General features: G+C 37.2%; 1 protein-coding gene and 1 pseudogene across 1 annotated transcript in view; one reads left to right on the forward strand and one right to left on the reverse strand.

The window, feature by feature from the left end:
* CPSF160 (cleavage and polyadenylation specificity factor 160) overlaps nucleotides 1-17,304 on the forward strand; it is a 98,990-nt gene that overhangs the window by 28,293 nt on the left and 53,393 nt on the right. Inside the window, exons 8-14 of the mRNA XM_010279097.3 lie at nucleotides 486-617; nucleotides 2,397-2,448; nucleotides 2,566-2,688; nucleotides 9,717-9,851; nucleotides 11,295-11,423; nucleotides 11,770-11,847; nucleotides 13,131-13,271. Of these exons, the coding sequence (XP_010277399.1) occupies nucleotides 486-617; nucleotides 2,397-2,448; nucleotides 2,566-2,688; nucleotides 9,717-9,851; nucleotides 11,295-11,423; nucleotides 11,770-11,847; nucleotides 13,131-13,271 (790 nt within the window). The remainder of the gene's footprint in view (nucleotides 1-485; nucleotides 618-2,396; nucleotides 2,449-2,565; nucleotides 2,689-9,716; nucleotides 9,852-11,294; nucleotides 11,424-11,769; nucleotides 11,848-13,130; nucleotides 13,272-17,304) is intronic.
* LOC148804293 (NADH dehydrogenase [ubiquinone] flavoprotein 1, mitochondrial pseudogene) lies at nucleotides 5,003-7,640 on the reverse strand (annotated as a pseudogene).

Genomic DNA, 17,304 nt, shown 5'->3' on the forward strand with positions numbered 1-17,304 from the left:
TCTCACTTTCAATTAATGAGGCTCAAATTTTAAAATAAGATTTTGGATGTATGTTTGTTATGTTCCATAGTTCAGCTATATAATGCAATGTATGCTAGGCGCAGGAAGTTTTTGATTGTAAGAGTTTCTTTAGAAACACTTTCTGTTTTTTAAATCTGATGGTACGAGTTCTTTACTAATGAAATGTTTTTGTTATTTTATAAATTGGTGGTGGTTGTGCATGGGATTTAATTTAATGTCCATTCGGCTGTTTATGCTGTGTTGTGACTTGCGATGTACTGGTTACCTATGAGCAGGATCATTTACTGTATCCCCCAATAAGAATCCTCCTTGTATTTACATTGGCAATCTGCACTTACACACTCTAAGGTGCTTTCCTATTGGGGATCCAGCAATGGATCCCACTCATAGGTAACTGGTTGATCCTGAGTGGTTTGTACTAACATGAAGATTTTTTTTTTTCGTTTTCCATTTTTTTTATGCAGTCAAGACATACCACGATCAAGTTTCAATGTGGAACTTGATGCAGCCAATGCAACCTGGTTGTTGCATGATGTAGCCATCCTATCAACAAAAACAGGAGAGCTACTCCTGCTGACATTGGTTTATGATGGGCGGTAGGTGACTTCTGTGCATCCTATATTTAAATGTATTTATTTGTTGTTTCCGAAGAACAAATATTCTGCCTGGTTAAATTTTTCTTGGGTTGGAAGCAAGTCCATTAACTGTCAAATTAATATAGAATTTATTAAATTTATGAATATTTGCTAAAACTCATTCTCTAACAGAATATTCAGAGTTTATAATAAGTGGTTAGGTACATGAGTCTAAATAGTGGAAATCTTTATGTTAAGGTTGGGCATATTGAGAACAGGCAACCTAAGCCAGTTGTAAGGGCCATTACCTACTGCAGGTCCCAGCTAATCTGTGGTCTTGTTCGGGGTGGATTTGGTAGGAACCTAACCTTCTCCTTTGCTTGCACAAAGTGGCTCCTGTCAGGTTTGAATCAAAGCTCTGTTGTTTGTCAGCTTGGGTTTTATCCTAAGCCATTTGTAATACAAATAAATCTTAAAAGGTGCTGTATTAGAAACTGTGTTGGCCGTCAATATGTGGTGCTTCAAGTGATCATGATGGTACAGTTTTGCATGTTGTTATCTGGTCCACTAAGAGAAGGAATTTGTTAGTAGCAGAAGCAATGGCCTTATGGCAGTGACAATAGTTTACCAAAGCTATTTTGTTGGTTAGATTGGAGGTGGATGGGAGTTTTAGGGTCACTAGTGTAAGGGCACATGCTATGCATGTGTGCAAGCAAAGAGTAATGATATGAGGTAATTAACATTATATAATCAAATTTAACTTTTATGACCTGCACCAAAACCAAGGCAAGTATCCGCTTTATATATAGTATAGATAAGTTGGGTGAAATCTTCAGCTGGTGGGAGTATTTGCGATATCATACAAGGGTAGGGAGATAGGAGCTTGTTGTTCAAGAAGAAGATGGTTATTTTATTAACAAGTGTTTTGTCATGCCTACTAGCTTTTTTAGAAAACACAATTTGATGATTTTTCTGAAGTTATAGCAGCCTGTTGATTTTCCAAGATACCTAGCATGTATGTTGTTTAACCTTAGCTGCTTTATTAATTAATTTTGATTAATGCAATGGTGTTTATGTTCTTATATGACTTTGTTTTTGTTGATATGAACCATCCAAGAGGAAGATGGCTATTTTGTTCATAAATTTTCTCCTTTCTTCTACACTCTTTTTTAAGAAAATGCATTTTGATACTTTTTATGAAGTTGTGTCCAAAAAACCCAGTGTGTATGTTTAACAGTTTTTAGCTGCTTTATTAATTTATTTTGATTAATACACAGGTGATTATGTTCTTATTTGACCTTTTTTGATATGAACCATCCAATAGGAAGATAGCTATTTTGTTCGTAAGTGTTTTTCTTGCTCTTAATCTCTTTTTAATAAAATACATTTTTATGATTTTTCTGAAGTTGTAAAAAAAAAAACAGCATGTATGTTGTTTAGCATTTTTAGCTGCTTTGTTATTTAATTTTGAACCTTAAATCTTGCTCTATGGTTAACAAATCTCACCTGAATAAAATTTATGGATTAGATGGAGGACATTTATTAAGTTTCATATTTATAGGATATAATTCTTAACTACTCATTGAGTCACTGCATCTGGTTCCTTGCAATGTTCAATGTCTTAGTGTGATGTTAAATGTAAAAAATGAATTAAAAGCAAAACAAAAAGTTGCAATCTCATCTCCTCCCTTTTATCTGGTATTTCTAATATTTTGTCTACATTTAAAGAAATAAGAAACAACTTTAAGTATTAGTTTAGTGATTGTTGATCTTTTTCACTTGTTTATTTTTCTTCTACAGGGTTGTGCAAAGGCTTGAACTTTCGAAGTCTAAAGCCTCAGTTTTGACTTCGGTTAGTTTCATTATTTGAAATAAAAACTGTTTTAGTTTTTCTTGGATATCTTACTCATTGATATCTTTTTCTAATAGCAAAAAGTTGTAACTGGTGTTTGTTTTATTTATGTTGTAGGGCATCACAACAATTGGTAATTCTTTCTTTTTCCTGGGGAGTCGTTTAGGAGATAGCTTGCTTGTGCAATATACTTGTGGAATGGGAACATCAACTACAACCTCTGGGCATGTGAAGGAAGAGGTGCATATAACGTTCATGAAGTAACTTGCCATTCAAATGCCTTTTTTTGGTTGCAAGAAATTAAGCTAATTCGAATTTCTACCTTTCCATTCAAATGCCTTTTTTTGTGTAAACTTCAAAGGGATTTTCTGTGGAATGTTAAGGTTGAAAAAAGAATTTTTCATTTGGTTAAATGGGAGTGAGTATGTAGGGCCAAAAAATTTTGGGGGTTGGGTATAAGGAGAGTGGGGATCTTTAACAAAGCATTGTTGGGGAAATGGGTTTGGAGGTTTGGGAGGGAGAGGAAAGGGCTTTGGAGGGTTGTGGTGTTCAAATATGGGGTGGTGGATTTTAGGTGGGATGTGAGGGAGGTGAGATCTTCTCATGAGATTTAATTCTTTGCTTCTACCATTGTTGGGGAAATTCTTTGGCTAGGATTAGGAATCAGGTAGAAGTCTTTTCAGTCAAAGGAATTTGGGGGAACCAGTTCCTCCAAGAGTGGAGGCTTTTGCTTGGTTGGTGACAATTGACAGCATTCTTATGCAAGATACGCTGAAGAAGAGAGGTTTCTATTTGCCAAACAGATGTGTTTTATGCCTATCAGTGGAAGAGGCTTCACATGTTAGTTAGTTGCAGTTATGTGAAAGGAATCTGGGCTTATTTCTTCAAGCTTTTCAGACCAGATGGTTAGTCTCTTAATAGGTCTTCTGACATTTTTGAAGCATGGACAATATTATTTGGGAACATCAAAGTCAAAATCCTTAGGAGCTGCATTCTTTTTGCCGTTTGTTCAAAGGTGCGAAAGGAAAGAAATAGAGGTATTTTCGGTAGGAAGATGAAGAGCAAAGAAAAGTTGGGGGAAGTTATCAACTCAAATCACTTAGATTGGGTGTTAATTATTCTGGAGTTTGAAGGCTCATAAAAGAAGACTTTGGTTCGGATTTTTATGTACTTTGAATGGTTAATTGTTGTATCTTTGTTTATTGTGTTTTATTTTTCGGAGTTTCTTTTTTATGTTGGATGGTGATACCTTGTCACCTAAGACTTATGTTCCATTTTATTTTTCAATAAATTTTTCTTCTTTATTTGTTTTCAAAAAAAGGTGAATTTTAATCCCTCACAGAAGTTGGGGTCATGGTTCAAAGCATTGATGCCAAACCAAGGCTCAAAATATCGATACAGTTTGATACGCCGGTAGGGGTGTATCGGACTGTATCGTGGCTCGCATCCTTTTTTTTAGTTTTTTTCCAACCTGGTTCAGAGAGGTCGGTTTAAAGGCCCGTCTACCCCCTGAACTGGTTTAGGCCTCGAAACACCCCCGGTAGGGGCGTGTTGGGAAGCCCACGATACAGCTTGATACGTATTGAAACTTAGAACCTTGTGCCAAACAGAGGAGAAAATATCCATATGACTCCATATACTGTCCTTGATCAATAGCAGGTAGTGCAGCAACTTGCATTAATTCAAGTCCTACAGAGCAACCTGCTCTGATACCATGACAAAGAGCAGAGTATGATGTACACACTAGGGTTGGATGGGTGTGTCTAGAATATTGACGTCACCCAGAGAAGATCCTTGTATTATTAATGATGGCGAATGGACAATTCTATCCTTACAAGTGGTACATATATATGTACAAATATGATGTGGTACAACTATACTACCCTAGTATAGAAAAACAAAGGAAATGCAAAGCTAACCCTTATCATCTATAGCTTCTTGTTAGGTCCCAGAAACTTGACACACAATTCTCAGACTCGCAACAGAATTCACACAACTAGAACATCAACAAAGGAACTGGTATTCATTCAGAAGAAAAGAAGAACATTAACAGTTGGTCGGTTCTTCGAGAGACTGCCGGCTCTCCCAATCACTCACAGTATTCTTCACTCAACAAAAGGCTATCTCCCCCATCCCCCAAAGCCCCTTCTTATACTCTTCTCACAGCATAATTGACTCCCTCAATAAATGCCCAGCTGGCCAAGTTATAAATGCCCATACTCTTCTTATTCCTAACTGACATATTTATAAATACCTCAAGACTCTCCTTATTCCCTCCAGCTATAATTGCCCCCATGTTCAATTATTTCCCCCCTTAGCCAAAAGCTGACCTTTCCCCTTCCTGGCATACGTAAAGTTAATTGGGGGCCTATCATTATCCGCCACCCAAAGTCTAACCTTGTTCTCAAGGTTAAAATGAGGAAATTGGTCTCGAAGCAAGTCAAAAGGCTCCCAAGAATCTTCAAAATCAGGTAGGCCCTGCCAATGAATAAGCACTTCCAAACCAGTAACTCCAGGCATAGTGGATGGATGCACACCGTGCACTGATATGTCCCTACACAGGCCAAGTAGCAGCATCGCCCAATGCACAGTTGGTGTGTCTGCTTTGTCACCTCTTGAAGCATGTCTATTTCCTCCAGCTTCGCGTTTCCAACCTTTAGCCTCTCCATGATCATCCACAGCCATCCTGACCACTCCCTGCATGGTGTGCACTGCCCACAACTTTCATGCTTATAGAAGTAAGAGAGCCTAGCAATTGCATCCACAATATCAGTTGACTTGTCCATCACAATTACAACAGCTGTCCCTAAACCCGTTTGGACAGCCTTGAGTGCATCATAATCCATCAACACATCATCACATATGTGCTTTGGAATCAGTGGAACAGAAGAACCCCCTGGTATCACTGTAAGCAAATTATCCCATCCACCTCTAACTCCTCCACAGTGCCTCTCTATCAGCTCCTTCAATGGAATACTCATCTCCCCTTCAACTGTACGAGGCTTATTCACGTGGCCTGAGACACAGAATAGCTTTGTCCCATAATTGTTCTTCCTGTCAAAACTAGCAAACCATTCAGGACCATGCCTTAAAATGGTGGGGGAAACAGCCACAGTTTCAACATTTGTAATAGTTGTTGGACATCCATATAGCCCTACATTAGCTGGAAAAGGAGGCTTCAACCTTGGTTTTCCTTGTTTTCCTTCAAGGCTTTCCAACAACGCCGTCTCTTCTCCACAAATGTAGGCATCAACTCCATAGTGGATATGAACATCAAAATCATATCCAGATCCACAGGCATTTTTTCCCAAAAGTCCAGCTTGATAAGCTTCCCTCCTTGCCTTCTCAAGGTTTTTCCGCTCATTTACATACTCTCCCCTTATGTAGATATAAGCAGCAGTGGCCCGCATACCAACCCCTGCAATCAGGCAACCCTCTAGTAGTTTTTGTTGGTCATGGTGCATAATTTCTCCGTCCTTACATGTTCCTGGCTCACTCTCATCAGCATTGACAACAAGATAAGAAGGACGACCATCAGATACTTTTGGCGTGAAAGACCACTTCAGGCCAGATGGAAAACCAGCTCCACCACGGCCTCGAAGACCAGATTTCTTCATTTCATTGATAATCCAATCAGAGCCCTTAGGTACCAAGTCTTTGGTTCTATACCAGTCACCCCGCTTCATGGCACCGTTCAGGAAAGGGTCGTGCAACCCATTAACAAATGCTGCTTCAAGGACTGATTCCGGCAGGTCACGTAAGGGAGCGAAGATCACCTCGAATTGGCAATGATATCCCTTAATAGTAGAAGAGTTGCTCCTGTAAATTACCCTCCTGAGTCGATCGAAAACGTTCAAGGAGAAGCTCTTTGAATTCTGTCCAACCACGAAAAGGTCGCCGACCAACTTCCTGGTAATACCACGCCAATGCATCATCCTCTAGACAGACAACTGCAGCTCGCAGACGCTCTGCCGAAAGCAATCCATTAATCTCAAAATAGCGCTCCACACGAAAAAGCCAGCTGTCTAGATTTTCCCCATCAAAAATAGGTAACTCAAACTTCCGAGGAAGTGAATCAGGAGTATGTTCCGGCACTGGCATCGAGGAAGACGTCGGAAATGCTGCACTCTTCCCTTTGTCAGCCGCACGACTCGATGCCACTAAAGGAGGAGCAATGTCAGTCGTAGACAAAGGAGCTGAATAGGCCTGTTGCTGAAGCAACAGGTCAAAATGTCTCACCAGATCTTGAACGCCTTCTTCCAGAGATTGTACCGAGGTCTCCAGAGACGAGATCTTCGAAAGTCCAGCTGCTACCTTATCTAGATTGAGTCACTGAATCTCATTGCGTAAGCCATCCATCTCCACACGAATTCCAGACTACAGAGAAGTCAAGCGTTCTTCGAAACCCTCCACCTGCGATGCCACTTCCTTAGCTATCACCATGGCCGAGGAAAGATGGGCTCTGATACCACTATTAGGTACCAAAAACCTGACACACAATTCTTAGACTCACAGCAGAATTCACACAACTAGAACATCAACAAAGGAACTGGTATTCATTCAGAAGAAAAGAAAGAAAAGAAGAACATTAACAGTTGGTCGGTTCTTCGAGAGACCGCCGGCTCTTCCAATCCCTCACAGTATTCTTCACTCAACAAAAGCCTATCTTCCCCATCCCCCAAAGCCCCTTCTTATACTCTTCTCACAACATAACTGACTCCCTCAATAAATGCCCAGCTGGCCAAGTTATAAATGCCCGTACTCTTCTTATTTCTAACTGACATAGCTATAAATGCCTCAAGACTCTCCTTATTCCCTCCAGCTATAATTGCCCCCATGTTCAATTATTTCCCCCCTTGGCCGAAAGCTGACCTTTCCCCTTCCTGGCATACGTAAAGTTAATTGGGGGCCTATCACTTCTCTACTTGTCCATCCTTTTCAAAATATTTGTTCACTATATTTAGATCATTGACTTTTGCAAATTTTAAAATTGTGTCCTGTTTCAATTTTCTCCTAAAGCATTAATGTTCCGTGCACCCTATTATACTGTACACTTCTCCCCACATAACCAATTTGATATCCTCCCACAGAGCTACTTTCTCCATTTAGAATTTCTTTAATTAGTCCACTTATGTTTTCCCAAAATTGTCTTTGAATGTTTTCTTCTTGATTCACTTTAGATGTATTAAGTACTAATTATGTTAATGATTTCGTCATCTAAAAAAGTCTAATTAAAATAATTCTTTTCTCAGTTATTTAATCATTTAATATTTCATTTTTTTAGCTCTTTGTTTACTTTTCTTGGTACTTCCTTTCTATATTTAGTTCTCCTGTGTACCATAGTTTGTATCCGTCATTTTCTTTAACTTCCCCCTTGCATTTAGTTTCTTGTATGCACGTTATATAATCTTTATCCTTTTCATTCTGTGTATTTATCTATTGTCTTGCTTATTAATATTTCCCACATTCTAAGTAGCTTATCACATTATTGTTTTTTGTACTAACTGCTTTATCTGCCCTTGTGCAAAAGGATATGGGAACCTTTACCTTTTCCTCACAACAACTAGGCATTGTTGTGGCGCATTGCTTCTTGGAACACCTAGCATACCATTGCCCAATTCTCATTTTATTCAGGTTAAGGTGTAGCACGTTGCTTTAGGGGAATACCTTGCCATCAGCAGAAAATGACATTTTAGGACCAATGGACCATTAACAGATAGATTTAAGGGTTCAACAAAACTAGTCTCTGATCCCACCATACTAGAATTAGTATGTGTAGATTCTCTTTTCACTTCAGAGTTCAGAATCAGTGTCCATGGCACTAAATTATCTTCAAAGTGCAAACACAAATGGAATGAACAACACTAGAAGTACCAAACACCAGTTATTCCTACTTACCAGCAGTAGGTTGCACTGAAACATGGAGATTTCCCTCCGTGAGTGTCAATCCATCTCAGAATGGCATTCCATTTGATTCTGGAAATTAATAATAGTCATAGGGATTAAACAATATTGGCTGAACTGTCTATCTGACTATCACTATGCCCCCAAACAAAATATTGCAAACCTAAGTTTTTCAAACTTAACTCTCTAGGTGATCATCTGCGGGTAGAATATTCTAGAAAAATATGTAAATAGCCTTTTAAGTAGGGGTGGTTGAGATTGTCAAGCTCTTGAGTGCCAGTTTTTTACTATCCACCATATGACTCCAAGAGTCCTGACCTAAGTCATATGGTTTCTCTCATGTTGGCTTGAGGAAGGAGAAATTAGCAGCTGTACCACTTGTTGTAAGCTCTGATACCAACTTGACAGTAATATGGAAAGTCAAAAATAAAAATGATAATGTGATCTTTTACATACAGTCATTGGGTTATGCTATCTTTTTTATTTTTCCAGACGTAAATACTAATTTATTCTTTTTTTGATATCATGGAGATCTTTTTTGTCCAGATTTAAATACTTATATACTCTTTTTTTCTCATATCATGGATATTTGATCCTTTGCAGTTAGAAGAAGAAAAATGTACTGGAAGTTCCTCTCAATGGACTAGTTTATTGATCATTTTGAGTAAATATGGACACAAATTCAGGTGCCATTTGGCAAGTCTTTTTTGAAAGATCGTCTGGAAGATCTGACAGCCAAAAGACGTAGTGGGCTTCTAGATAAAGATCTTGGCAGCCCATAGACCGTTTGGTTGGAGGTGCATCTTTCCATGCATCTTTTCGCGCAAAGACGAGACAAAAAAGGCAAAAAGCTCCATTTCTAGCTTCCTGAAATAAGCTCGAATCGAGGTTTTCGCGTCTTTTTGCGGTACAGTCTTTTGGTGGCTAGATCTTCCCTCAACCAAACGAGAAAAGACGAAAACATGGGCTTCCAAGCTTCTAAACAGCTGATAGCCCACGCGGAAAGACGTGTCCAATGGGGCCTTAGTTAAGCATCTACCAAGTCTTTTTGCATCTAATTCACTAATCAAATAAAATTAACATATCTGTAATTTCCTACTAGATGGTGTTCATCCTGAATTTGAAAATGCTAATTGCTTTGCTTTTATTTCAGGCTTGTTGTTGACTTCCTAACTTGTTGTTAATGTTTAGATATCTCCTCTGGTGTAATGTTTCATTCTATGGCACTATTGTAATTTTCTTCATTGTCATTAATTTTATTTTCATTTTTACATTGATGTAGAAAATGAACTTTTTATTGTAATGAAATTCTGTTATTGATAAAAAAAGAAAATAAACTTTTTAGTTGCCTTTTCCTGTGGAAGGTTGGAGATATTGAAACTGATGCTCCTTCAGTTAAGCGATTGCGGAGATCACCTTCTGACCCTTTGCAAGATATTGTTGGTGGTGAAGAGCTTTCTTTATATGGTTCAGCACCGAATAACTCAGAGTCAGTACAGGTTGAGTTTTGCTCTCTTGTTATTATTATTACTTGTTGGTTTTTCAGTGGTTTCTTATGTTATCTTTCTGATTAGCAACTTTATTGATTGTGTTACGAAAGTAGTGTACAATGATTTATATATGAATTTGTACAATGATATGCCTCAGCACCCATAACATGGTTGATCAGAACACTATCTACCATCCTCAAATATGAGCACATGCATTCATTCCCCTAAGAGGACAGAACCCCAAAATAGTTGCCTTATACAAACACCCTGCCTGCTAGAGCATCAGATAGGCTTACATACCTTCCTGGCATCACAAATCTTTGCACCCCCTAATGACCAACAAGAAACAAACAAACAGCAAAAGACACTAAACACCAACTTAGCACCTCACAATTGCTTGAATGGAAATTTCTTTGCTCCTCTTGCAAACCTTCTTTGCTTTCTTCACCTTCTTGGCTTTACACCAAATAAACCCCCTTTCAATCTGGTGAATACTTTTGAAACTTGAACAACAGTATGATGCTTTTTTTTTCCTCCTAAATTGTCTTGCTGCATTAGGAATCTTCTCCAGAGCCTATTGATCCTTAGAACTAGCATTCATCCTTGTAATTCTAAGATCACATTCTTCTCAAAAATCTGATAATATGTGGCATTGACCTTGACTGTCTCTAAAAACCCCCTCAATTCTGTACTCTCCTGGTTTGCCTGAGCTGTATCTATCAAAAGGTCATCTTTACAAAGTCTTTTGGGGGTGTAGTAGAACATTTCTCCTTACAAATGGTGCATTAGCCACTACTTTCCATCATCCAATTATATATTACTTGTGAAATGTGCAAAGATATCCATAGTCTTCACCCAATGAGTGACTCGAACTGAGATATTCTCCATGAGTGCTTCCTTCTTGCAAATATTATCCTGAAATATCCTTGCATTTCTTTTCTCTCAGATAGATCAAACCACTGCAGCTCTAGTGCATCTCCATTAAGACTTTTCCTCTTCGGTGGTTTCTTATGTTGGTGCATTTCCTTTAGCTCTACTTTTGCTCTTTCTTTGCTTGTTGGGGAAACAATGAGATTCTTGTCTTTTTTCAGTTCCTCTTTAATTGATCTGCTATTCTGCTTAGATATCAGGAATGTATTAGAATATCTTATAATTTTCATAATCTCATTGATGCTCTATTTGGAGGAGCAAGCAGACAGACCATGTGGTGGTGCATACCTCTTAGGGTTAGTACATTGGTGCTGTTTTGGTTTCTTATTGATCTTTGATTATGACTGCATATGTGTGGAGAGTAGCAGGGTGCTACTCTCTTTCTTCGGATGTGGGTGGGCTAATATCCCCTATTTGTTGCGTCATCATTATTACTTTTTCTTATACCCTTTCCTGACTTAATTCTTATTAGCTACTATAACAAAAACTGATAGTTATAACTTGTTTTCTTGTTGTATGCAGAAGATATTTTCATTTACCGTCAGGGATTCATTGATTAATGTTGGCCCTTTGAAGGATTTCTCTTATGGTTTAAGGCTCAATGCTGACCCTAATGCAACAGGAATTGCAAAGCAAAGCAATTATGAACTGGTTGGTCCTGCATATATACTTTTTTCTACAGTTTATGCTGCTCCTGCAAGTTAGAAAACAAATAATCTCTTTTTTTTTTCTTTTAAAATAACAGGGAGCACTAATTCTGCATGATACTCTTTGATTTTCTGTCCAGTAGAAAAGTTTCCTGGATTTATATAGAGAAGTTATCCAATGATTGTTATTTAGACTTAATGGAAGATGCTTTTTCCTAATCATTTTTGGGACAGGTGTCTAGTAGAAAACAAAATGGTCAAATTTTATATGACGTTTTTTTTTTGTTTTTGTTTTTGTAAGTTTGAGACATTAAGTTTCTGGTGTAATATTTTCCTTTCTTAATTGGCAGGTTTGCTGTTCAGGTCATGGAAAGAATGGTGCTCTGTGTGTTCTTCAGCAGTCAATTCGTCCAGAAATGATCACTGAGGTGTGCTTTGAGTTTAATTTGGTGTTTATTTTCTACATGTGCAGGTACTATTTGTAATCATTTTTTCCTTTTTAAAAGTTAAAATTTGAAATTCAGGATTGAATTAGTTGATGCAGGTTGAATAATGTTGGTAAGACTCTTGAAAATGTTGGTGTTGCTTAGAAATCTTCTTTGAAGGGGAGGGGGGGAGGGTGTATCCTCTGTTAAAGGAGATTAAGTTGGGGGAGAGATGGTTATGTAACCATCCCTGCTTTAAGCATGGTTTCAAATGTGTGTTGGTGGAAGCATTGGTCATCCAAATATAAGAAACATGTTGGAAATGTCAGAAATATTTTTTCGAAATATTGCCAAGATTGTAGACGTGGTGGAAACTTCGTGAAACATGCAGAAAAATACAATGATATTTTATGAAATGATAAAAAAAACATAGATACACCCTTTTAAATTGATATCTTGTTGAAAGCCATCAATCAAAGCCACGAAATTAAGATAAATAACAGTTAAACAAAAATGAAGATTTAGTTTTGACATGGAACAAAATTTCGACCTTAACTTAGAGTGGTCATCATTTACATTAGGTGGGAAATAATACATCTACTACACATTTGTACCGTATTGTTGCTAATACATGTTATAATAACATCTCATGTACTGCACATAGCAGTGGGTAGTTTTCATTTGGGTTATATGTCAGTTCTAGTATTATTTTGTGATGGCTCTAGTGGAAATGGAAATATTCTGTGAAAATATTAGGACAATTTAAACCATTTAATCATGGGGGAGAGTCGGTCATGGGGCACTGTTAACGGTTTTGTCTTATTTTATAGATGTGGTCCCAACCATATAATTGGATTTTAAAAGTTACATCTAGGTGTATTATAATTTTGCTTCTAACAAATATACATGCTTTTGTGATCACATGCTCATTCTTTTTCAATTTTGCTTTAAAAATATCCAATGAAAATCTGATTTCCCAGATATGTTACTTTCTCTTGTCTTCTCAAGCTAAATTTCCCAACTGCTTCAGAACTATAATTCTTGTTGACATTGTTGGTGATCCCAATATTGGTAAATCTTCTCAAGACTGTACACTTCATTTGGAACCAGATAATTTAATTGCTATTGATCACATGCTCATTCTTTATCATGTCAAGGAAATTATAGCCATTCTCACTGCATTAGTAAATGATAATGCACTACAAAAGATGTAAAGGTTCATGTATAAAATTTAACTATTCTTCCATATTTGTTTAGCATTATTTTTTTGTACTTTTTTTTTGTAGGTTGAGTTACCTGGTTGCAAAGGTATTTGGACTGTGTACCACAAGAACACACGTGGTCATAACAGTGACTCTTCAAAGATGGTTTCTGAAGATGATGAATATCATGCATATTTGATTATAAGTTTGGAATCAAGAACAATGGTAAATTGCATACAGATCATGTCAAATAATGGAAATGGAAATATGCACATCGTATATGCATTGCCTTCTGCATGTTGCATGCTTCTTGTAAACACTTTGTGGTATTGTGTTTGAGAATGACATTCCTCTATTTAGAAGCATGCTTTTTTTTTTGAATCTTGTCTATTAATACCTGATCAATCGCATTTGTGGCTGTTTTTTTATATGAATTAGTATTTAATTATTTTTTGATAAAAACTCAGAAATTTCATTAAAAAAGAAACAGAATATATACGTACAACATAAGCACTGCATGGAGAGGAATTACACTCTCCACACATGTAAAGTTATAATTTACTGTTGAAACCAATAAAAAAATTCCCTATTGGCCTTCCACATTTGGCTAGCGTATCAGCCAAGACATTTGCCGATCTTGGAACCCATTAAACTTTAATAGTTATATGCCTTGTTATCCATTTAAATTCTTTTCATTTCTTGTTTATAAGCTCAAACCCCTTTACCAAAGTTCTTCAGCTACCCAATCACCACTTTCGAATCTCTCTCTACAATCAATTTATCCACATTTGTATCTTTTGCTTGTTTCACACCTTGCAATGAAGCATAGAGTTCACCCCTTGCAATACTCTATTCTTTATTGGTAGAAAGTTTCTATCATTGGTAATTATCAAAAAGAAATGTCATTGGTACTCCATTCATTGTAGTATTTTCTTTATAGTGGCTCCTGGAGGTGGGAGATGACTGTGTCTAGGGATATATTTTAGTGATGATCTTATAGAAAACTGATTTGCTTACATTGTGTGGGTGCCAAAATACTAGATTTCCTATAGATAGAGACAATGTACTCATGCACTTGTTTATCTCTTGAACGAAATTCCTTGAACATTTTGAAGTGATAGGATTCATTAAGTCGCTTAACCCCCTTGGGCAAAAATAATGGAACGACAATTTAGTCTTTGGGCTTTATTGGTTTTACACTTATGCAACGCTTCTTTAATCTCTTCTCTCCGCTTTGTGGTGTTTTGAAAGATGCCTCAGCCATGTTTAGGCTTGCAGGCAGGAGTTATTTTGTGGGGCCTAAACTCAGCTGCAGCTCTTTGTGGTTATACTTTAATGAATTGGCTTGAATTTGGCGTTGAATACATAAATTAGTTTATGTATGTATTGTGTTTGGTTTGAAGGAAAAGGTAAGGAAAGGAAGGGAAAGGTAGGGGAACCTTTACAAGGTTTGTAAATGTTTCCCTACCTTTTCCTTCAAACCAAACATAACCTGAACATAGACTACAAGCTTAGCATCAATAACAGAACACTCTAACCAATTGAGTTAATTGGCTTTCTGAAGTATTTCTTTTTCTTCCAGAGTTTGGAACTGGATAAAAAAGGGGCAGCCCAGTGCATGAGGTTCCCACCAATGCGGGGTCTTGGGAGAACAGATGTAAACAGCCTTACCCCTACATATATAGAGAGGCTGTTTCCAAGATTTGAACCCTGGCCACCCAGGTTGCAAATCGCAATGGAGCAACCCAACCGTTGTGCCAGGGCCCATCCTGGTCACCCTGGTCATCCAGGTCACCCAGATGTACACATAGAGTTTGGAATTGGATATTGTTGTATATTATTTTCTTTCCCAGAAGTCCTCAATAAGAATAGTTAGTCTAAAGAGTCTCTTATTGGAAACATTACTATAGAGGTGACACATTGGGTTAAGTCTTTGGATGTCTTCATTCCCTTTCTCATCATGACTTCTCTAGAAATTGGCAGATTGGAGTGAGCTCGCCCTCATAAAAAAATCTCTTCAATTATATCATGGTCCCTTCCCATCCCTAATGGGATCGGTTTAACTTTAACTGACTTCTATTTTGTTTATCTAGTTAATTCTAGAGGAGGGTCCATGCAATACTGGTGGAAAGGGACTCTCATATGCTAGTAGGATGATTTAATAAGTGCTTAACTAGTGACACTCCTACAAGGGATGAGATTTTTATAAAAGACAAAAGAAACAAAAGATGCAGTTGGTTAAACTCTCAAGTTATATAAATTTGATGGTGGAAGGGGGCTCCCATATAATAGTAGGATGATAGGGATGTCAATGGATCAGGTTAAATGGCAAACCCACCTTCATAGGATCGGGTTTGAGTCGGTTGTTGTTGGGGGTAGGGTTGGTAAACCCAATTGGCATTGGTTTAAGGTTGGGGCCAAACCTAACCTGCATCAGAATCTGAGATGTGTGTCTTACTCTGCAATATGAGAAAATATGGACTTATAGACATATCTTTGGAAAAGTATATACTATTAAGATGGTTCATACTTTTTGAATTTTAACTTCATATATTAACAAGTAACATCTGACCATGACCAACAAATTGAAAAAGAATCCACAAGAGAAACTTCTAGCAGGGTTAGGAGTCCACAGTCGTTTTTTCCCTAGTAGAATTATCTAGAATCACCCCATCCAACATTTTTAGAAGGCGAGAAACAGGTATGATTTCAGGCTCTTAGGTTTCTCCTAAATCCCAAATTCTAATCAAACCCAAGTGGTGAGGAAGAAGGTAGAATAAAGTTAGTGATGGGCTTATCTTCAAGTTTAGAGAGAGTATAGTGAGAAGGAAACACATCTGTCAACGAAGACTTCCCAAGATAAGGATCTTAGATAAGGATCTTCCCAAAATTTGCTGTTGTTATCAGAGACCAATGTTTTGAAAACCGTAATCGCATCGTAAATTGTAGAGAAAGTTGAATCGAATCAAATCATGAACCGTATCATAAATTGTAAGATTACTTCTATTTTTTACAAACTTGTCAAAAACTTAAATATAGATATATTAAAAGACTAAATATATATAGGAAAATGACTACCCTATTTTTAATCTATATCTAATATATGTACTTAAAGCAATAGAATTTACCACTTATACAATAGAAGCATACTATAATTGAGTTTGGCTTGAAAATCAAAAAAATATACATAAAATGGCTCTTTAACCTACATATGATGGAAAATTAACTCAATTTCTAGTCTTAAATAATGTAAATAAATGATTTTCTAGTAAGGGCTTTAAAAAAAGTCTCCCTTGACAAGACTAAAATATAAAAAAATAATGAAGTAGAGAACTAATTCTTAATTGAATTTATTTTAATTGTAGAAATGGTATAAATTGTAGGATTCAAACAAAAAATTATAAGATTTTTGCAGATTTAAATTGTAAACCGTAAGATTTTGACAACATTGCCAAAGACTGTGAGATGTCATACTTGATGTGAGTTAGAAATAAGGGAAGAGTACTATGAATGGCCTTCCAAGGTGAAGCAAGGGTTGATCTGTGTGGTAATTCAACATCCCATCCATTCTCTGAGATCCCATGAATGCTAACCACAACCATATGCCATAACTTTTCAATCTTCACTAGAAACCTCTACAACCATTTCCTAAGGCGAACTATATTCTTCTTGCTAATATTATCTATTCCCAAGCCCGCCCCCATCAATTTTCCTTTTACTCACTACCTCTCATCTAATCAAGTGATCTTTCTTTCCCTCCTTAGGCTCCCCAAAAAAGTTCCTCATCAACTTCTCAATTCTTTTAATAATTACTTGTGGCATCTTGAACACAAATAGGTAATGCATAATAAAATTAGCTAAGGTAGACTTGATCAAAGGTAACCTACCCCTAAGAGAAATATAATTCCTTTTCAACCTGTCAATCTCTTTTCTACTTCTCACCATTGGATTCCAAAAACTATTGGTTTTAGGGCTGGCACCTTAGGGGAGACCTAAGTAGTTCATCAATTACTCACAACAAAGACACCCTAAAGCTACCGCCAAAGACCTCTTGACTCATCTTCCCCTATATTTAAGCCTACTATCATGCCCTTACCTCAATTGACCTTCCAATTGGAGAGTTGGTCAATCACCCTCACCACCAATTTTAAATTCTCAAACCATTTGTCTATTCTCCCCAACACAAAAGATAATGGTGTCGTCTGCAAATAGCAAGTGGGTCATTATAATTCTATCTCTTCCCTACTCAACACATTTG

This window comes from Nelumbo nucifera, chromosome 1 (assembly GCF_055504915.1).
Source record: "Nelumbo nucifera cultivar China Antique chromosome 1, China Antique-T2T, whole genome shotgun sequence".
Lineage (NCBI taxonomy): Eukaryota > Viridiplantae > Streptophyta > Magnoliopsida > Proteales > Nelumbonaceae > Nelumbo > Nelumbo nucifera.